Source organism: Macaca mulatta, chromosome 1 (genome assembly GCF_049350105.2).
Source record: "Macaca mulatta isolate MMU2019108-1 chromosome 1, T2T-MMU8v2.0, whole genome shotgun sequence".
NCBI lineage: Eukaryota > Metazoa > Chordata > Mammalia > Primates > Cercopithecidae > Macaca > Macaca mulatta.
The window spans coordinates 161,648,046-161,670,943 of record NC_133406.1 but is presented as its reverse complement, the minus strand read 5'-3'; the positions used below and the strand labels follow the sequence as shown (position 1 = coordinate 161,670,943).

General features: G+C 35.8%; 1 protein-coding gene across 2 annotated transcripts in view; it reads right to left on the bottom strand.

Annotated features, from left to right (window-relative positions):
• Window positions 1–2,115: 2,115 nt before the first annotated feature.
• ADGRL4 (adhesion G protein-coupled receptor L4) overlaps window positions 2,116–22,898 on the bottom strand; it is a 118,705-nt gene continuing 97,922 nt past the window's right edge. For both annotated transcript variants that reach the window (XM_001100419.5, XM_028832172.2), the window contains 3 exons: window positions 4,632–4,723; window positions 3,049–3,217; window positions 2,116–2,744 (listed from right to left, as the gene is read on the bottom strand). In XM_001100419.5, coding sequence (XP_001100419.4) covers window positions 2,682–2,744; window positions 3,049–3,217; window positions 4,632–4,723 — 324 coding nt within the window. In that variant the 3' untranslated portion in view covers window positions 2,116–2,681. The remainder of the gene's footprint in view (window positions 2,745–3,048; window positions 3,218–4,631; window positions 4,724–22,898) is intronic.

The following is a 22,898-nucleotide window of genomic DNA, read 5'->3' as shown; positions in this document are numbered from 1 at the left end:
CAGACCTGTTATGACGTCAAACATGTGTTCAGGAAGCAACAGAAGATAAGTAACATTGATTCACAAAACCCAAAATGAAAAGGTACCTGTCTTAAAGGAACAACAAAACACCCTCCAGTGAATGTCCTGAGCTGGGCTAAATAATTACAATACAGTGTAATAAATGTTAAATAGATAAGTAATAGATAGAGTGGTGAGACAAAGGTAGAAGTGATTAATTCCTTGTGTGAGTCAGAGAAGGCTTCCTAAAGAAAGATGCATTAGGGACAAGTAATATTTGCCAGAGTAATGATTGTCACAAGGAGGAAATTCCAGAAAAGGGGAATTCAGTAAACCATGGCAAATTTGGAGAAAGATAAACAGTTTGGTATAACTGGATAAACCTGTCAGGCAAAAATGAAAACTGGGGAGGGAAGTAGATATGAGAAGCTCTTAACTGTCATACTAGCAAATACAAGCTTTGTTCAGTGATATCTATGGAAAGGTGGATGAAAAGAAGACAGTTGGGTGAACGCTTGCCCTAATGATTTGAACAGTAGTTCATCTCCGAATATCTTATTACATAAATATTTCCATCGTATTAGTTCCTAATGGCTGCTGTAACAAATTATTCACAAACTCGGCTTAAGACACCATAAACTTATTATCACATAGGTCTGGAGTTTAGAAGTCTGAAATGGGTTTCCCTGAGCTAAAACAAAGGTAACAGCAGGGCTGAGTCCCTTCTGGAGATGCCAGGGAAGAATTCATTTCCTTGCCTTTTTCTGCTTTTAGAGGCTGTCCTCATTCCTTGGTTTGTGGAGTTCCATTTCAGTGCCAGCAATGGCTGGTAAAGTGTGCACCACACTGCATCACTGCAACTCCTGCCCTCCTTCTGAATCTCTCCTTCACTTATATGGACGCTGTGATGACACTGGGCCCACCCGGATAATCTAGGATCATCTCCTCATCTCAAGGTCAGCTGATTAATAGCCTTAGTTTCATCTGCAATTTGAATTCTCACCATGTAATCTATCATATTAAGAGGTTCTGAAGATTAGGGCATGGACTTTTTTTTGGGAGGGGGCATTATTCTGTCTACCACATGAAGTTTTGAATACATCTATGAAACAGATGAGTATTTTCAATATCACATTTCTAGAACATCATCCTGCAATGGCACTGATAATAATAGGTCACAGGTTTACCATGTAAGAAATCAGAAGATAATGAGAAGTTATTATCATGGATTCTCTAAAAATGCAAAAGACTCTTTGGCAGGTAGCTCATCTTTCTTGAGAACAGGAATTCAGCAAAGCTGTAGCAGAATTGCTTCATTTAGATAACATTTTATTTGTTAGAGCAAGATTTGGCAGGCTTCATTTCAACAGCTGGAGAAATTAATTTAAAATCACAAATTTAGTGTATTGGCACACTTTTACAGGTAGGCAAAGAAAAATTACCTATTTTTGAGATCAAAGTCACTGCTTCTACATTTTAATGAGAAGATTTAAAGATAGATAGAAGCTATATATTTAAGCAGACATGATTTAATAGATAGTAGAAAATGGTCAGAAAATGGATCCACTGTGAAAACCTCTATATTTCTCCATGATTTCTTTGTTAACAATAACAATTTTAAATGTGTACTTTTCTGAAAAGAAAAAATAGCAATTCACTTTATAAATACTTTCATATTTATAATACCCCTTTAAAAATAGTAAATTAAAAGGGAATATTGCAATGTGAACTGCAATATTTCTAAAATTAAAAATAATAAAGGATTCAAATATACTAATGAGATAGTATAACTTTCACTTCACTGAAAGGTAATAGAATAGAATACTTTAGCTTTATTACACTGTTTTTACATTGATAGGCATAAACAATATTATACCTTGACACATTTGTATTTTACTGATTAAATATCCAAAGTTGCAATCTGTGAAATAAATATGGAAATAGTATATATCTCTGTCTAACCTTAGAAACAGATTTTTTTTTGCTTTTTTTTCAATTTGTGGAGGTAAACCTTTTTTGTTTCAGAATATTGGAAAAGTAAATAGATTTAGCAAACAGAAGTCTAAGTTGTTTTAGTGGACATTTAAGTTCAGAACAATTCACAAAATGGTAAAATGTGTTTCTTCAATTCTTTATTTTATGTCAACAATTTCTCAGCTAGTCTACAGAAAAAACAAGTTTATTCAAAATACATCTTATTATTTTAACAGTCATTCCCTTTTCACTGTTTGATATTCTGCTGCTTCATTCTCTTATGTTCCACTTTCTGTAACGGAGCTCATTACCAAGGTGGTAGGGGACTAGTTTCAGAGGCAACATGAGTCACAAAAATATCAAGCCAGTGGTTTCCTTCAGGACATTCATATATTTCTTGTGTTAGAAAGAAAATCTTTCCTTGGGTGCAGTGATATCACTCCTGAGAAACCAATTACTTTCCAAATATCTGCAATACTATTTTTGACAGAACCATTTCACGTAGAAAAGCATACTATATCTATATGATACATAATTTTACCTTATTATCTACAGTTCCTATACTGTAAACAGAGAAACTGATTTAAAATACTTTTTGTCTAGTAGTTAATAATTGGATAATTTGATGAGTCATTTTTATAGATTGGTCATCCACAGCTTGGAATTTTTATTTTTGTGCAGTTGTAATTATCCATCACTCTCCGTGTTTACCTTAAACATCCAAAACAACAGGGGACATTTTTGAACAATCGGTAATACTCTTCTTGAATCTAAAAATTAAAAAAAGGAAAGGAAGAAATGTTACATAACAATCACATTTAATTTTTTTTCAAATCACAATAAATTGTTATATGTGGTTTTCCAAAGTATTATAGCTCAGAATATGTTCATTTAAGTTATATTTATAACTCTAATATCAAGGTTCTTTAAAAAGCATATTTTCCTATGAACAGCTAGGCGATTTAGGCAATAAAGGCAGAAGTTATAAATCTATGATAGTAAGAATTTTCTATCAATTCGGCAACTGATGCTACATGAATATACTAGACTCGACCAAAATAAGAAATTGTTTACCTTTCTAGATAAAACACACAGGAATAAGAAAATGAACATCCCCTGGAAAGCATTGCTGACTGTGAAGAGGTAAGCTGTAACCACCGATGCGTGCACAACATGGAGAACCCCAAAGATCCAGGTGGTGCCAAGAAGGAACAGAAGAGCGAGGGCTCCTCTTGCACAAGACCTATCACATATTAGAAATGTGTCAGTGAAGAAAGCCACGTATAGTTAACACATCTCTCAAATTACTCAAATTATGTGGGAGGTGAGTTTTCACTGTAACCAAGAAACCTTTTACAAAGACCCAATAAAATTTCAAAACTGCTAAGTTGTGCTGCAGTTAAGTGGGACAGCCTTTAGGGTATGCTACTGAACCATGGCAGGGGTGTGCTTCCAAAGTCAAATTACTAGTACCAAAACATGGAATTATGTTTAAAAGTAAGCAATTTCCTTAATCTTAAAATATTTTTGTCTGGTGTACTGCAGTGTGCATGCTTTGATTTCAAAGGTAATGTTGCAGGAATTCCTGAAGGTAAGACATGTATCTGTTAGGAAGTATTTTCCCTAAGAAACTCTGAAAAGTATACCATGTGGACTGGGGTCAGCACATATCTATGACATCAAAGGAGGCTCTGCTTTCCTTTCAGGTTTAGAAGGAAAGAACGTGTAGGATATAAAAACAGGGTTTTGTTTTATTTTGTTTTGCTTTTGCAATACAAAAATATGTCAAGATAAATTCATTACAGAATACTGTTTTCTTAAAAATTAAAGAAAAAATACACACACCACTCTTAAATCTTTTCAGCAGAATGCCTGTGACTTTTGGCAAAACAATATTCTATCCTGCTCACTAAGGACACTGCCTTGGAAATGAAGCAACTAATGATTATTCTCTCATTCATTTTTAGTCGAATCATTCTTCGTTGCAGTAGATATTTTAGCAGTATACTTCAGAAAATGAATCATTTTCAACTTTATTAAAACCAGTACACTACATGAAACCATGACTGGTGAGGACTAAAAGAAAGTAATTGATCAAACATTTACTAAATCCCAACTATAAATCTTGTGCAAGGTATTGAAACTACAGGAGTGTTCCCAAGCAACACAAATAGTACGTTGTTTCCAGTGTTCCCTATAGCATAATTCAGCTCTTCCTGAACAAATCATTTTCAAGGTTTCAATAAATCAGTTTTAAAGCAGGGGGTGGGATGGAGGGGGTGAGTGTAAAGGAAAAGTCATGACAACATGTAAACTAGGAATAACAAAAAAGAAACAGTTATTAAGTTCTGAAAAACATTTTACAAAAGAAAATCACTAAGGCCTTCCTTGCCTTAAAATACAGTCATCATCTTTTCCCTTTCAAAGGGGTGTATGTTTGAAAAAATTGCTTCTTACCACTTAATCTGTAGTAATTGTAGTCTTAATATACGTACTAAATGCTATTTTCCAATATGTCTTTTAAGTATGGTAAAGTACGAAATCATTTAAAAATAATTCCCAACATTATCGAGTTACTAAAGCTTTTAATTACTAAAAAAAAAAAAAAAAAAAAAAAAAAAAAAAAAAAAAAAAAGTGAACTTAAAGACACATTTACCTTATGTTCTCAAAGCAACTAACTTCTGGTTTCAACCCTGCAGTGTGACGAAAAACTTTGTATATGATAACTCCAAAAGCCAAGAGATTAACCTGGAAAAAGAATTAATTTCAAAGAAGAGATAGTTTTCATTTTAAATTAGATACATATAAAGAAAATAAATAGTAAAGATTTCAGTAAGATAGGAACTAAAAATCATGGCATTTATATAGTTCTTTACAATATCACTGAATATTATCAGTACAAGTGGTAGTGAAAGCAACTTGTTTATGAAACTTCTTCAGATGTTATCATCATACCTAAAGATTGATGAGTATCATCTGCTGCCACTAATACGATTAATATAAACATTAAGGTAAATTTTGGTTTGGAAAGGTGTATAAACACTAAATAAATCAAATTTTTGTTCAGTAAATTATATACTGTTTCTTTGAAGAAACATATTAGTGATAATTCTGTCAACCCTTTAAAAATTTAGACTGGAAAAGAAAAATTGAAAGATTGAAAAGAAATAAGAAAACTCAACAAAGCACTCTCAATTTCTACTGTGAGGAAATGTTTGAATGTACTTTCTCTCATAGGATTTATCTAGATTCTCTCCTAATACAAATGTTAATATTTCTTTTTTTTTGATTTAACCTTGGATGCTTTCAAAATGTTCATCAACGAATTAAATGTCTGTTGTTAGGCAAATAAATGTTAATAAATACAGTCTATTATTTATAGTTTGTAATATGAGCTAAATAGAATTGCAGAGTTGTCAACATTTTTATTGTGACTGCATTATGAAAAGTTTCCTCTTATTTTCCTTTTTCTATAGTTTTGAAGACCTACAAGTCATATTTGCAGTGTTAGAAGGCTAAATGAGGGGTATATGTTAAATGTATATATATTCTAATATGAGCATATCAATAATTTAAAATATTAAATATTATAGAAACAGTTGGAAGGCTAATCCCTTATTAAATATATTTTATTAATTCAAGCAGATTTTTCCAAAGACCCTTTGAAATGACAACAGCAAGGTGCAACATTATAATTTTCAGCTAATTCTTCTACTAGCGGTTCAGAAGCTTACAGTTTTCAAACATTTCTTTTTTCTATATTCTAATGAGTTTTATGTATCCTCTCAAAATAAAACTTAGTATATTTTAGTATTACAAACAGCAGTATAAAATAACGGGCCTGAGAATTTCATGTTGTCACTTTTGTATGGAGGGGTCCTTGAGAGGAAATCTCAGAGGAATAAGGGATCTAGTCTCTTCTTCCTGTTTCCAAATGTCCATTACTTCTAAATATATGAGTAATTAATCCTAATTATAGTAGTGCTTCCATACTTTAGCAATTGCAGAGGTGAGATAAATAATATTTAAATTGATTTAGGTGATAGTTCCATCCTCTTTGTATGCTCAAATAATTAACTGAAATGACAATTAAATAATATTTAATTTTATAAGTAGTCTTTCATACTCACGAAACTGGAATAGTTAGTATTTTCTAAGTTTCAATAGCTATAGCTTCTTTGTATAAATTTGGAAATAACTCTATTTAATTTTATAAATATATGCACATATATTTATAAATAAGAGTTGTAAAATTTAGTCTAAATAATATATGCCTAACCATTATCGGTTTGAAAATTCTAAAGTAATTTTATGAGGTATTTATATTGATCTTGTTATCTCAACAAAGAGTTAGAAGATAAAGTAAATGATAAGAAAAACTGTTCTCTAGATCCACAAATTTACCACATAATAGTAATTTCCACATAAATAGTAATTTATTTAAGTTTCTTAAACTTCTGTTTTCAATAAAACTGACTTTGAAAAATAGTTGCTCATATTAATGGTTTTTCAGAAGTTCACATTCATTTTGGATATGCTCTTCTACATCACATGCTGAACTAGTGAAGAGAGGAAATGGAACATTCCCTGAGGTGATCCAAATCTTGAAAAAGTACATTTTTTCCCTAAAAAATGGAAAATGTTTACATACTTATAAAACCCAGGTGCTGCTAGGCAAGTGGGAGACTAATTCTTATTCCATTGACACATATTTTCCCAAATTTAGGAGAAAACAGATTAAAACATGTTTATCAAAAGGTGTTATAGTTTTATGTTATCCAAAAATCACAAACATACTGATTATATAATCCACATTCATTGATAATAATACAAATATGTGGAACTTTTTATTTTCACTTATGCTAAGAATTTTTTAAAGGGCCTATAAAGTGTCTTGTGCAGTGGCAAGGGCTAGGTACCTATTAATGATTAAAACAGACATGGTCTTTTGTTCTCATAGATTCTATTGAGAAACAGATAGTAAACAAATAATCATACAATCCTTATAAATCTACAAACTGTGATAAATGCTATTAATTCTCACATTAGAACTGTTAGGAGAGACAAAATGGACATGTAAGATTAGAATGAAGGTTTAGGAATACCTGTCTTGGGACTTAGCATTTAAACCCAGATTTAATCAGTTATAATACATGAGCAGATCAAATAATGAAGGGACAAAAAGTATTCTATGGAGAAAAACAGCAGAGGAAAATCCTCAAGGCTTGAGGAGCTAAGAAAGTGACATTCCTATATACAATTGATAAAGGTGGCTGAAGTATAGTAAACAAAGCGAAGAGTGGCATGACATGAGTTGGGTGAGGACAGGGACAATTATCACTTAGATTTTATTTGAAGTGCAAAGGTTTATTTACTCGTTTGTTCAATAATTATTCGTGTACTATAGGTCTTCTTCTTAAAGAACTTATAGTATGCTGGAGAAGATGACCAGAAAACAGGCAAGTGCAACAAGATTCAGAAAGCACTATGTAGTTGTTTACTTAGTGTCATGAAATAACCCAGGTGATTGCACCCTAAACAGGGATTTTTAAGCCAGTCTTGAATGACCAGTAGAAGCAAAGGAGGAAGACACAGAGAAACAAATGATTACTGTGAACATCAATCATTAGACCTATCTATATATTCTCACTTCCTAGGTGTTCAGATCCAATGGTTCATGCCACTCTTTGCTTTGTTTAGTATACTCCTGGCCTTTATCAATTGTTTATAGGAATGTCACTTTCTTAGCTCCTCAAACCTTCCTATGCTGTTTTTCTCCATAGAATATTTGTTGTCCCTTCATTATTTGATCTACTAATGCATTATAACTGATTAAATCCGGGTTTAAATGCTGAGTCCCAAGATAGGTACTTCCTAAACCTTCATTCTAATGTTACATGTCCATTTTGTCTGTCCTTAGGCTCAATCTAACTCTTCCATTTGGAAGTCTAATAGGCACTGTGAGTTAAAGAAAAGTCGGCTGGGCGCAGTGGCTCACGCCTGTAATCCCAGCACTTTGGGAGGCCAAGGCGGGCGAATCACGAGGTCAGGGGACCGAGATCATCCTAGCTAACATGGTGAAACCCCATCTCTACTAAAATACAAAAAATTAGCCCGGCATGGTGGCGGGCGCCTATAGTCCCAGCTACTTGAGAGGCTGAGGCAGGAGAATGGCGTGAATCCAGGAGGCTGAGCTTGCAGTGAGCCAAGATGGCACCACAGCACTCCAGCCTGGGTGACAGAGTGAGACTCCGTCTCAAAAAATAAAATAAAAAAGAAAAGTCAAAAACCAAACTGCTGTTCTTCCCACAAATAACCTATCTTTTTCTGCAATCTTCCCCATCTCAAAAAAAGTTATCTTATTCTGTCATCAGTCAGTGAACTCTTTATTTCTACCTTCAAAACATATTCAGAATATGACCACCAACTACTTACCCTTTCCATAGACACTATCCTGAAAAGGGCCACCATTATGCCTCCTCTGCACTACTTCAGAAACCTCCTAATTGATCTCTCTTCTGCCGTCCTTACTTTCCTATAATCTATCTCATCACAGCACTCAAATGGATCTCTCTAAAATGTAAGCCACATCTTTTCCCTGTTCAGAATCCTCCAATGGCTTCCTATGTCATTCAGAGTTAAAGTAAAAGATCGCACAGTGGGTTTTAAGGTCTGAAATTCAGAGGTGACTATGTGCTAGCAGCCCTCACTCTCGGCGCCTCCTCGGCCTTGGCGTCCACTCTGGCGGCGCTTGAGGAGCCCTTCAGCCCGCCGTGGCACCGTGGGAGCCCCTCTCTGGGATGGCTGAGGTGGGAGCTTGTGGGGAGGTGTGGAGTGAGAGGTGGGGGCCGAACCCGGGGCTGCCTGGCAGGCGCCTGCTCGGCGGGCTCCCGCACATGGAGCGGCGTGCCGGCGCCACTGGCCCAGGACAGTGAGGGGCTTAGCACCTGGGCCAGCAACTGCGGAGGTTGCATCGGGTTCCCCAGCAGTGCCGGCCCGCCAATGCTGCACTCAAATTCTCGCCTGGTTTAGCTGACTCCCCGCCGGGCAGCGCTTGGGACCTGCAGCTCGCCATGTCTGAGCTCCTTTGCTGCTGTGGGCTCCCGCGTGGCCTGAGCCTCCTCAAAGGGCGCAGCCCCCTGCTTCGTGGCGCACGGTCCCATTCACTGCCGGAGGGCTGAGGAGTGCAGGCTCGGCTCGGGAGTGGCGGGCAGCTCCACCTGCAGCCCCAGTGCAGGATCCACCAGGTGAAACCAGCTGGGCTCCTGAGCCGGATGGAGCCTTGGAGAACTTTTCCATCTAGCACTCTGTCTAGCTCAAGGATTGTAAACGCACCAACCAGCACTCTGTGTCTAGCTCAAGGATTGTAAGCACACCAATCAGTACTCTGTTAAAACGGACCAATCAGTTCTCTGTAAAACAGCTATCTGTAAAATGGACCAATCAGCAGGATGTGGGTGGGGTCAGATAAGGGAATAAAAGCAGGCAGCGGAGCCAGTAAGCAGCAACCCTGTCTGATCCCCTTCTACGTTGTGGGAGCTTTGTTCTTTTGCTCTTTGCAATAAATTTTGCTGCTGCTCACTCTTTGGGTCCACGCTACCTTTATGAGCTGTAAGACTCCGCATGAAAGTCTGCAGCTTCACGCCTGTCAGTGAGACCACGAACCCACCAGAAGGAAGAAGCCCCAGACACATCTGAATGTCTGAAGGAACTAACTCCGGACACACCATCTTTAAGAACTGTAACGCTCACTGCGAGGGTCCCTGGCTTCATTCTTTAAGTCAGCAAGACCAAGAACCTATCAATTCTGGACACAAAATGATTTGATCTCTGCTATACCTCGTCCCCCAAGCAGTACTTCTCTATCTTTTGACCACTTCACTCCACTCACAGTGAGTTTGCCATAGTTTTTCCAGTACCCCATGCACCATGCCATAGGGTAGCTGAATTTGGGCACTAAGATATTCCCATGGCTCATTCCCTCACCACTCTGTTTAAATGCCATCTTGCCTACAAACTCGGTGCCATGTACTTCTATTAAAAAACCAAAAATCAAATGATAAAATCAGACCTAAGTTTAATTTCAGGGAAATGTAGAGAATGACAAGTATTCTTTACTGTTTTGCACAATGCGAACTTTGTATGCCAACATGTTCTTCCCTTGCCTTGGTCATTAAAAAACTGACACTCTCCTTGACCAAGCTCAAGCCAGGTTCCTGTGAGCCCTCTTCACAACTAGGTAAGCCTTGACCTTGGGCTTCAGTGTCTGATCTTGTGGAGTCCAATTTTAGTAAAATTCCTGATAAGTCAGTTTAGAGAGAATCTCCTCACTAATGATACCTGATCATTCTCAATACCTAGTCAAATTCTTCAACTCACATCCTTGATATTTTGTCATCCTGACTTGCCATTCAGTAGGAATCCTGTTAAGTCAGTTTAGCAAGAATTCCCCTTACCCATGTTGTCCCTTCTCAGTAATTATTCCATTACCCTTAACTGGCACCTTGGCTATAAATCCCCTGATTTCAGCGTTGGGCCAATCTACCTCCCCTGACGTAGTTTTGACACCTATCACAACAGTGCTGAATAAAGTCTCCCATGCCATTTAACAACAGTCCGTAACAATTTTTTTCTTTAACTCTGTTTCAGAATAATAACTTTTACCAGAAAAATACTTACCTAAATTATTTAGAATATGTTTCTCTTTCATTACTCAAAATTTCCTGAATTATACGATCCAAAGTCATATTACAATATTCAGCAAAGTTGTAAATTAAGAAAAATACAGGTTTTCGCAGTTATCCCCCATTGCCCAGTTACCCCCAATGTCATATTAAAATATCCAGCAAATTTGAGGTAACTGGCAAAACTCATATTTACTCCTTTATATTGTCTGTGCCCTCTCTTTATCCATAAATATATAAGCTACTTTAAATCCTTTTTCTAACAGTGTCAAAGCTATAAATAAAGAATCAGTATCACCTAAAGACATCTAAAGACACATGAGTTTATGTACTTAGAGGTGGAAATAAAGCTTACACGGTATGGAAAAAGATCTTTGGGGAATTTTATAAAATAAATATGAAGCGTTTGAGGTGAGGTTAAAAAAAAGGATACCTCAAAAAAAGATGATAAAGAATTAGAAAGCATTTCTAATAATAAAAAATAGTTTTCAGTTAACCTGGAGGTAATGACTTGCAGAATAGATGATAAAAGTCTGCATTTTGGGTTGAGCAGCTAGAAAGATACTATCAACTTTGGGAGGCCGAGGCGGGCAGATCAGGGGGTCAGGAGATCGAGACCATCTTGGCTAACACAGTGAAATCCCGTCTCTACTAAAAAAATACAAAAAATTAGCCAGGCGCGGTGGTGGGTGCCTGTAGTCCCAGCTACTCAGGAGGCTGAGGCAAGAGAATGGTGTGAACCCCGGGGGCAGAGCTTGCAGTGAGCAGAGACCGCGTGCCACTGCACTCCAGCCTGGGCGACAGAGCAAGACTCTCTCTCAAAAAAAAAAAAAAAAAAACAACAAACAAACAAACAAAAACATACTATCAGCACTGTTTACATAACAGTGTCTAACATCATGATAGCAGACTTGGGTAATACTTCAAAATGTAAGAAAAATCACTGGTATTCTTCTGAATTAAGAAAATAGTGCACCCCGTCTCTACTAAAAAAAAAAATACAAAAAACTAGCCGGGCGAGATGGTGGGCGCCTGTAGTCCCAGCTACTCGGGAGGCTGAGGCAGGAGAATGGCGTAAACCCGGAAGGCGGAGCTTGCAGTGAGCTGAGATCCGGCCACTGCACTCCAGCCCGGGCGACAGAGCGAGACTCCGTCTCAAAAAAAAAAAAAAAAAAAAAAAGAAAAAAAAAAAAGAAAATAGTGCTTTTCAAATGAGATGCACTTTTACTCCTTAGTACATACCTCTGTGTGCTTATTTAATTCACTGTGGTCCCTTTATTAATCTCTAAATGTTAGCACCACAAAAGCACCAGGGATAACTAATGATTTATAAATGAACATTCCTTCATTATCACTTTTGTCTCTCTTATTTTTATTTATTTATTTTTTAACAATTTTAGATTGTCAACTTGGGTTCCATGATATTTTGATAGAAATAAACAGGGCAAGGACTTTAGATGGCAAGTATAAGAACTTTGAAATTCAATGCTGCACTTCAGAATACAGAAGAGAATAAAAATAGCTGTGAAGAAAAAAAACATCACTCAAAGTCATGAACACTTAACCCTTGAGATAAAGCGATATTTTAAATTTAAAGTCATTTTTATTTCATCTTAAGTGATATTTATCTATAAAGAGACCTGTTTCTTAACTTCAGATACATGCAGCTCATATATTTCATGTATTTCAAAGCTTAGCACATACATTTTGTTGTTTGACAGTATGTTAAAATTTTTTAAGTGTCTTTATAAAAAAAAACCAAGAAATTTAAGTAGATGAGTTGGTGAAAGAATGACAACGAATTCTGAAGGATTTAGACCTACAGGTACATTCAACCCAAAGGCTTCAAAATCAGACTTCAAAATGAAGCATCCCAATCAGTCATTTTTCCTTTCTTAGTTTTTTTCTCAATAATTGATGAAGCCATCTATATGCTGATGTTAGATCTCATCGAAAAAAATGAAAATATTTCTCTTACGGCACTTTTAGACCCATGTTTAAATTTTTCATATATATATATCCAACAGAATCTGGTTCATTTAAGGATGTATCATAATTACAACGTCTTTGCTCTTTCAAATAGTTTTATTACCTTCAAGTCAACTGGCCTATGACAGACCTGCTTTTGCCATGTACAACGGATGGGTTTCTATTCACTGGCCTACTGAATAGCTATATACAACAGCTGTTCATTCTCAATCATTATACCACTGCAGAAATCGCTATGTATGTATGTATGCACTTATTTTGAGACAGGGTCTTTGCTCTGTTGCCCAGGCTGGAGTGCAGCAGTGCAATCATAGTCCACTGCAGCCTCAACCTCCTGGGCTCAAGCAATCCTCCCACCTCAGCCTCCTAAGTAGCTGTGACCACAGGTGTGCACCACCGTACCTGGCTAATTTTTTGGATTTTTAAGTAGAGATGGGGTTTTGCCCTATTGCCCAAACTGGTCTCAAACTTCTGCGCTCAAGTGATCTGTCCACCTAGGTCTCCCAAAGTGCTGGGAATACAGGCGTGAACCACCATGCTTGGACCTATGTAGTTATTAATTTAAGCATCAAAAATTTAAATTATGCTCTATTAATTGTCCATGAGTTAAGTTGGAATCAAAGTAGTACAGGTTTTGTCTTCTGTCTGATTTACTTTTTTTTCTTAACCATTTCCCAATTGAGATTACCATATTAAGTGCCTTAGTTACAATGCTTATCACAGAGTATCAGAAAATTGGGTGGTGTAAAGCAGAATAATGCCCCCCTCTCCAAAAAAATGTCCACACCCTGATTCCCAGAACCTATGAATATGGCAAAAGGGATATTATAGATATAATTAATGTTATAAACTTTAAGATAGGGAGGTGATCCTGAATTACCTGGTTGAACCCAATATAATCACATGAGCCTTTGAGGCAGAGGAGATTTGGTGGAAGAGATAAGGCAAAAGTGAAGTGGAGGCAGAGAAATTTAAGCAGGAAAAGACACCAGGAGCTGTTGCTGGCTTTGAAGATGAATGAGATCATGAGTCGGGGAAGGTGGGAGGCCTCTGCAGATTGAGTAGGAGCCCCGTCTCACAGTCAGCAGGGAAATGGGGCCTTAGTCCCACAACTGCATGGAACTCAATTTGGCCAACAACCTGAATAAAAATGGAAACGAATTCTTCCCCACTCCCTCCAGAGACACTGATATCTTGATTTTAGCCCAGTGAGACTCTAAGCAGAAAAAACCGCTGCGCCATGCTAAACCCAGACTTCTAACCTACAGAACTGTGAGATAATACGTTTGTGTTGTTTTAGGCCACTGAATTGTGGTAATTTGTTATAGCAGCAATAGAAAACTAATATAGGGAGAAATACACGCACATGTACATGTATGTGTGTGTAGGTATGATATGGTTTGGTTCTGTGCCCCCACCTAAATCTCATGTTGAATTGTAATCTCTAGTGTTGGAGGAGGGGTCTGGTATAGGTGATTGAATCTTGGGGGCGGACTTTCCCCTTTGCTGTTCTTGTGATAGAGTTCTCATGATGATCTGGTTGGCTGAAAGTGTGTGGCACCTCTCCCTTCACTATTTTTCTCTCTCTGATCACCATGTGAAGATGTACTTGCTTCTCCTTCACTTTATGATTGAAAGTTTCCCAGCCATGCTTCCTGTACAGCCTGAGGAACTGGGAGTTATTCAAACCTCTTTTCTTCATAAATTACCCAGTCTTAGGTAGTTCTTTGTAGTGGTGTGAGAATGGGCTAAATACAATGTGTATATGTATATAAATGAAATACCCTATAATTATAGTTTTAATTATCTTTAAAGTAGTATTTATTTTAAACTTGATTTTAAATCTTAAAAGGTTTAACTTAATATTAAATTGTGTAAGATTTAAAATCCAGTTTAAAATAAATACTAATTTATAGTACCTACCATATTTCTTCTGTAAAATTCTTAACTTTATATGTCCTTCACATAGGATTGCCAGATGTTGTAAATAAAAATATAGGATACCAGTATCTTGGTTCCAAATATTAATATTAATTCCACACAATATTTGGGATCATATTTACACTTAAAAATTAATCCATTGTTTATCTAAAATTTAACACACTTGGCATCTGGCATGTCAACCCTAACTTCATAGCTTTCAAGTTTTGTTCACATCTGATCTTTTTATAACGTGAGGACATAAACTTCTTAGTGGAAAACCCCAAGAATGTCACCCTCTTCACACAGGTTGATCTATAATTGTTTGAAAGAGACCTCAAAGGAAGAGGGGCTAAATTTTTAGATGTTCCAACTATTGTGGAAACTGAATATATGTGTATATGTTAAAACTGATAAAATGTCCTAAAAGTGTGTAGTCTATGAAAGGGCACATAAAAGGATTGAACCCAGAAAATGATACATTTGGGCTTGGCAGAACTGTTTCTCCTTGGAGACTCCTTGGTACATATGGTACAGTTGTGTATGAAAGCAGTGGATAGAGCCAGTACCTGATAAACACCTTTTGTTAGTAAAATAATGGTTAGAAATAAAATGTATAATGCACAGGTATAAAATGGTATTAGTACATTTGTGAAAATTCACAGCAAGTATGATACCAGTGTTTGGTCACCTATTGTCAGATTTGTAAGAAAGATAGAATAACTTTCAGCCCCACATACAACTACATGACACTGTTAGGAGGCATCTCTCTGCTAACACCATGAGCCTCATCATGTTCAGCACTCACTAGGGTGAGGATTTAGCACACTTGGGAATATCTACAGAGCTAAAAGATATTTCTCTGCTGAGGTTACCAACACTCAGCTCAGCAGAAAGCAGACCTCAGAGAAATGGGAGTGCAGTCTATAATTACGTGAAAAAAAATTAAGTAATCTGAAACACACTGAAACATCTGAAACCATAATAAATATATTCAGGTAGGCTCTTTATATCACAAAAGGAGAAAAATTTTAATAGATCACTCTGGGATAGTAACAGTATCATAAAAATGCAATGAACTCTTGAGATTTATACTTTGGTAAACAGCAATGTTGTCCTACCAGGCATTGACTGCAGAGGAACCCAATTAGATGAATAATCACTCTGAGATGATGTGGCATTCTGCATGTACTTAAAAACTACTGTTATACTGAAACTCAAGTAAATGATCACCTCCACACCCCCCAAATTAAAATTTTGAGTGCTGATATTAATTGAGTATTTTCTATGTGCCAGACATTGTTCCAAGTCTGTTTTATTTATGAATTTATTTAACCCTCTCACCAACTTTCCAGGATAAGCATTCTTTGCCTTAATATTATCACCATTACCATTATTATTTCTGTTGTTGCTCTTATTATTGTATTTGTCTCACATTTATGGCAACAGAGGCAGAAAGAGGTCAAATAACTTGCCCAAGGTAATACAATTAGGGGTAACAGAGCCAACATTCATATCTAGTAGACAAGTTATAGAGTTTATGCTCCTGAGCACTTTACAAAGCTACCAAACTACATATGAAGGAACAATAAAGAGAAGCTAAACTGACATCTACAATTTTAAGAATTTAATTATACAAACATTTATTTACATGTGTAGCTAACAATTACTGCCTTTGAGAAATAGTTAAAGGAGAGGAACAACATATTAGTAAGCATTAATATGGTTAGCTATTTTGCATTAGTGTTCATTCAAATTAGTCATGATACCAGTGATGAAGCCCTTGTTAATAGCCAACAGGATTTAGTGTACTGTGCTAATTATCCTTTACTGGAGACACGTGTCCTCACTGTTCTCTGTGGTGAAGGGATTAAAGAAGGTGGTAATTTTTCCTGTTCTGGTTAACAACAAAGCTTTCCATCCTTTAGAGTCCAAATATAACTGTATAACCATTTCATGATAGTGATTTCCAAAGTGGATTGTCAAAAAAATATCAGTTGGGGTACATAAAGAACACATTCGAATTCCAACTGATACTTTCCCAAGGAAAAATTAAAATTTAATACTTAAAAAATGAATGACACTGGTGTCCTCACTTTTTCCATGTTCTATGGAGTGAAGTCCCATATCAGAGCTGAGCCATTCTGAAGGCGGTATTTCTTCCTCAAGGTGGAGAAGTCCCCCCTCTTTATCTTTCAGCCTACTGCATCATATTGTATACATGCCTATCAGCACACACTATTTAGTTTTCATAAAGTAATCCTAATGAAATGGACAAATAAGACTTAAGATGTCTCCAAGTGCACTGTGTTAAAATTAATACTATTAAGGAAAATACAAGCAAGAAAATGACAAACTGACGTTTTTCTTACTTCTGAAGTGTGTTATTTGCCAGCCAGGCTGCAAGTCCATGTAACAAGTCCATATAAGCCCATCATGGCTAAAATCTGTGAAGATCTAATAAGATTTGATTAAATGGTATTACAAAACTCCAAGTATTAAGACGACAATTGGAAGCATGGATTTAGATCCAGTTTCAGTCATATTTAAAGTTATGAATATCCATGAAACATTTAGAAGTGTCTAGTAATGTTTTCTACTTAATAGTGGAAGTTTTAAAATATCATGTCCTATTGGCCGGGCGCGGTGGCTCACGCCTGTAATCCCAGCACTTTGGGAGGCCAAGGAGGGTGGACACGAGGTCAAGAGATTGAGAGCATCTTGGCCAACATGGTGAAACTCCGTCTCTACTAAAAATACAAAAATATTTGCTGGGCATGGAGGCATGTGCCTGTAGTCCCAGCTACTCAGGAGGCTGAGGCAGGAGAATTGCTTGAACCTGGGAGGCGGAGGTTGCAGTGAGCCGAGATCACGCCACTGCACTCTAGCCTGGCGACAGAGCGAGATTCCGTCAAAAAAAAAAAAAATCATATACTATTGAAGAAAATCTCTGTTCTTCATGATAAAATTAACTAAAATAATACATGGAACATAATGTAATAACCCATGAAGTAATACATGGAAAACAAATAAAATAATGGCACCAAATTTCAATGTATTTCTTTATATACTCCATTAAAAACTTCTAGAAAGTGCAATAATAAAACATTACTGAAGATCTGAAGAAATAAGTATTAGAACAGAGTACCTAGAGTTGTAGATCTGCTACACCTGATGTGAAAGTACAGATTTAATGTATTTTTGAGGTTGCAGCTCCCTGATAGTCATTTAAACCAAGTATTGAACTTAGATCTATACCTTTGAATTGCTGCATTTAAAGTATAATCAATATTTCATTTAAAAAAATGAAATGCTAATATTTTAGTGAGAATCATATTGATCTATTTTAAATATTGTTATTTCATCTTTCATTCTTTAAATGTATATTTTAAAGTATGTCTTACAATATATATTATATACTGTATAAGATAATTTGCATAAATATTAGTAAACTAATAAATGCTAGACATTTTCAAGATATACATTTAGTGAGGTGCATACTTTTTACTGATGGGTGTTTAGTCAAAAACGGTTGAAAACCGCTTTCTCATATGATATGACAGTTTTAAGAAAGCAACAAATGCACCTTCAAAATAAATGGACTAAATGGACTTTAGAGCCACACTCATAGGTTCAAATTCCAGTTCTCATACTTACAAGAAAGTTAATATATTTAATTATTTGTGTCTTGCTTTCCTTGTGTGTAAAACATGGATAGTATTGGTACTTATAGGTTGTTTGTGTGTATTAAATTATATAACTGATGTAAAGTACTCCAAAGAGTGCCTAATATTTAAGTTCTCAATAAACATCAATTATTATCAGTAATGGTTATAACATGTATACAGAATTATGGTTCTTCCATATTGTCTTCAAAATTTGAAGTGACCAAAAATACATGTAATGTATATTTATTCAACAACTGGATAATTGGATGATTATCATTTTGTGATAGGTTTCACGGGACCTGTCAATAGCACCTTAAAATACCAGAACTTACATTTGTCAGTCTTTAGTTTTGGGTAATATGTTGTTAATATAGAGGAAGGAAATATTTTCCACTTTCAGGACTTTCTTCTAAAGTGATGTCAGTAAAATAAGTACTGAAATGGATATAATTCAAGAGTATGTTGAGCATTTATCATTTGTGTAAACAATTCCTCATTTCTGTTGAAACTTCTCTGGGGTAGAACTGTAATTTACATGTCGTAAACCTGGCTACCTTCAAGAAATTTATAGAAAGAAAGAAATAACTATATTGCAAAGGGTAACCCACAGAGTACCTGGAATATAAGAAAAATATTCATAATTAATCTGTTATGAAATTCTGGGAATTTTATGAGGGCAGATAGCTACCTTTTCTTACATTTCTCTAGTATAGAGCTGGGGTTAGCAAACATTTTCTGTAGAGGTCCAGAAAATAACAGTTTGAGGTTTTGAGAGCCATATGGCCTTGATCACAACTACTCAACTCTGCCACACCATTAAAACAGAGAATACATAAACAAATAAATGTGTGTGGCTGTATCCCAATAAAACTATTTACAAAAACAAACCACGCTCTTTGATGACTACTGATCTAGAATCCAAGGTCCACAAGGACAAAGACTGTTTTCTGTTTTATTCGGCGATGTATTCTCAAGGCCTAGAACAGTGTTTGGAGTATACAAGATGCTCAATAATCGTTTGTTGAATAAATAAAAGGGTAAAGGATAGACTCTATATTTAAATCCCAAGTATCCTTAATAACCTTTGTAAAGGAGCATTTAGCCATTAATTTGACTAAACATTTTGAAAAATTACATTTTTATTTTGTCTCATATTTTGCAGATTGTGACATAATAGTATATAATTAGAAACAGAATACTACATATGACAATAGAAACTAAGAGATATAGCCAAAATTATCCAAATATAATTATTCTCCAGGAATAACTCTGAGTAGGGAAGAATAATAAAGTTACATCTGTTGATGTGGATAGACACATTGAACAACTTTCAATATTTTGCATCTAACAAAAACTAAAGATTCATGGATTTTATGATATAAATTCATTAATCTAAGACTTGGGCACACTGGTAGGCCACAACTAAATTCTTAGTCAACAAGTTGGCAGGATATTTCTCTATTAGGAAATTAATCCTCATGTTATAGCTAAATAATTGCTCTATTTAATTATGGCTAAAATCCCATCCTAATACATGATCATTTTAAGCATTAAGATAATATTAGCACTTCATATTTTTAACATGTTTCCATTAGGAATATTTTAATAGTGGTATTTTTTTTTTCAGTGTTTGAGGGAATAATTTACAAGTCTCAAAAACAGAATCAAAAGGCAGAGAGAACTGGACATTTGTATCCATGAAGAATAAAGTGACCCACATGGGAGTAAGTGAGCTACATGGGCTTATCTTTATCACTGGTTTTTAAGTGTAGATGATTTTAAACCATGGAAAGGAATAAAGGTAAAGGAGAACAATTGCATGTGAAGAGCGTTTACAACAATGTAATTGTTTGATGTAATGTGACAATGAATACTACATAATGAACTCTTTCTTATTAAGATACAAGCAATGAAAAATATTTCTTGTATATACTTGCAATAGAAAACAAGAACAGAAGTTAGTAAGAATCAAACATTTTAAAGGAAGTTTATAAAACTGTAAGCTTTAAGGTATAAAAACTTTAATATAAATTTATATAAATTGCTTGCTGAGAAGCTAAAACAGAACTTGCGCAATTAAATTCAAAGGTATATCTAAAATTATTGCCAATTTAAATTTTCATTTAAAAGGCAAAAATAGAAGAGATGTAAGTCTGTTCCCCAAATTATTAAGAATTGTCCTTTTCTGACTTTTAAAGAATGCTCTAATAATTTGGTTTTGTTTTTTAACAGTATCTCTGTATCTAGAGTTGATACCATTATCCCCATCTACATATTAGAAATTCAGGGCATGGAAAGAACCCATTGTTTGTACTCTTCACTGTCCATATTGCTTTTGAAAACTTCTGACATTGTCTGGCCAGCACTTCATTTCATTCAGTTCAGTGTAAAGCCTCAGCATTAAAATTCCTACTGAAAGCATGTCATAGGTAGATAGATTGATATATATAGGTAGATACAGTAATCATTTCTGAAGAAAAAAGTAAATAAAGTAAAAGTGATAGTTTATAATGAATGCTGCACATACTTTTCTGAAATTTTTTTTCAAAATAATCTCATGTCCATGATGATTTATTTCTTTAAATTTCCATTTTAGGGAAGGAAATATCATTTCTGAGTAACCTTTCTTGGTGCATCATTTATGTATTCATTCAACAGTGTTACTTAAGTGAATTCTACATGCTGACCCCTAAAGATAATATACTGGGAGCAAATCCATAAGGTTTTGTTTTCACAGAGCTTACAGCACTCCTTTGAGAAGACAGATATTAATAGGTTATTCACACTAACACATGTGTAATTATAGAATGATAAAAGTTTTCCAAAAGGAAAAATTGGGCTTCTATGAAAGAATTTAACAATGAGATTTATTATGAACTAATGAGTCAAGCAGGACTTTCCTTGGAAAGTGTTGTTTGAGTTGATATCTGAAAGACAAATGAGTGGTAACTAGATGGAGATATGAACAGAAGGAAGTGATAGGGAATGTTTTAGTGCAGAGGTGCTGAGATGGGAAGGTACACAGAACCTCTCAGGACGCGTCAAGAAGCCAGTGTGACTGAATATGGAGAGCTCATGAAAAAAGAAGCTGAGCAGCAGACAGGGTCTGCTGAATGTGCACTTCTGGGTAAAGTATCCACATGTCCCTGTTTGCCTGGGCTGGTTGTCATTTTGATCAGATACAACCAGGAGGAATGATTTTTGCATCAAAAAGAATCTTAAATGTTTATTCCTTGGGAAGCCCTGAAACTAGACTGCACAATGTTTCCATATGAGAAAAAGAAATCAAGACCAAGCCACGCAGACAGTCCATTCTCTCAAAATTTGTAACTCATATTTTGCAGGGGATATTAAAGGGGACAGAGGGATATGACAAACACTTATGGAGAAGTTTAAATATCTTCAGCTGTGTAGAACAAGAGCTCTGCAATGGCTAAGAAAGACTGATTCAAAGAAAGTCTCCCTCTTGTAGAAGATCAGCTTGGGGAAGGAAATCGTGTTACTTTCAGAGGATGATCAGAAGTCCAAAGATGATCAGAACCTATACTGTGCTCTTGGCCAAGTTTAAGGATTTTATGGATTGTTAGTGAATAGGAGCTTGACAGTTTTGTCTGTTAATTACAAAAGAATGCACATAACTTGCCTTAGTGTAATCAGCCCTTTTCAAACAATTGGTCTACAGCTTCAAAAAGTTCCCCTTCCTGTGTCCAGGTGATCTCATTCACCGGGGCCTATTGTGCAGTTGGGGGAGGGGGGAGGGATAGCATTAAGAGATATACCTAATGTAAATGACGAGTTAATGGGTGCAGCACACCAACATAGCACATGTATACATATGTAACAAACCTGCATGTTGTGCACATGTACCCTAGATCATAAAGTATATATATTTTAAAAAGTTATAAATAACAGAATGCCTCTAGGTATTTTTGAGTAGATAAGTCAAGATTGCAGTATTATAGTGTAAAAATCTAGTAAAACATCATATTTTATGAAATGCTGTCACTATTTCGATTTGCATGTATTACAGAAGCTTCCAATAGGATTTACTGAGATACATTAAAAGTGTTTTGTAAAGATTAAAAGACTATAGGAATGTAAAGTGAATAATAATTCTAATGACTATCTTGCTTTACCAACATCCATAGTTTTTCCCTTTCATCGTATCATTATACAACATCCTTCACTATAAAGCTACATTTAGAAGGAAATACTAGAGATGAATCTCATCTTAACCAGTTATTTCCAACTGGGCTTTAGAGACCCAAGAGTTTTTAAAAATATTTTTTGGATTCCTAATTTCTATGAGTTCATTCAACTTTTAAGACATTTTCTAATATCTGTCTTTTTTTTTTTTTTTTTTTTTTGAGACGGAGTCTCGCTCTGTCGCCCAGGCTGGAGTGCAGTGGCGCGATCTCGGCTCACTGCAAGCTCCGCCTCCCAGTTTCACGCCATTCTCCTGCCTCAGCCTCCCGAGTAGCTGGGACTACAGGCGCCCACAACCGCGCCCGGCTAATTTTTTGTATTTTTAGTAGAGACGGGGTTTCACCGTGGTCTCGATGTCCTGACCTTGTGATCCGCCCGCCTCGGCCTCCCAAAGTGCTGGGATTACAGGCGTGAGCCACCGCTCCCGGCCTCTAATATCTGTCTTAAGGACATTAC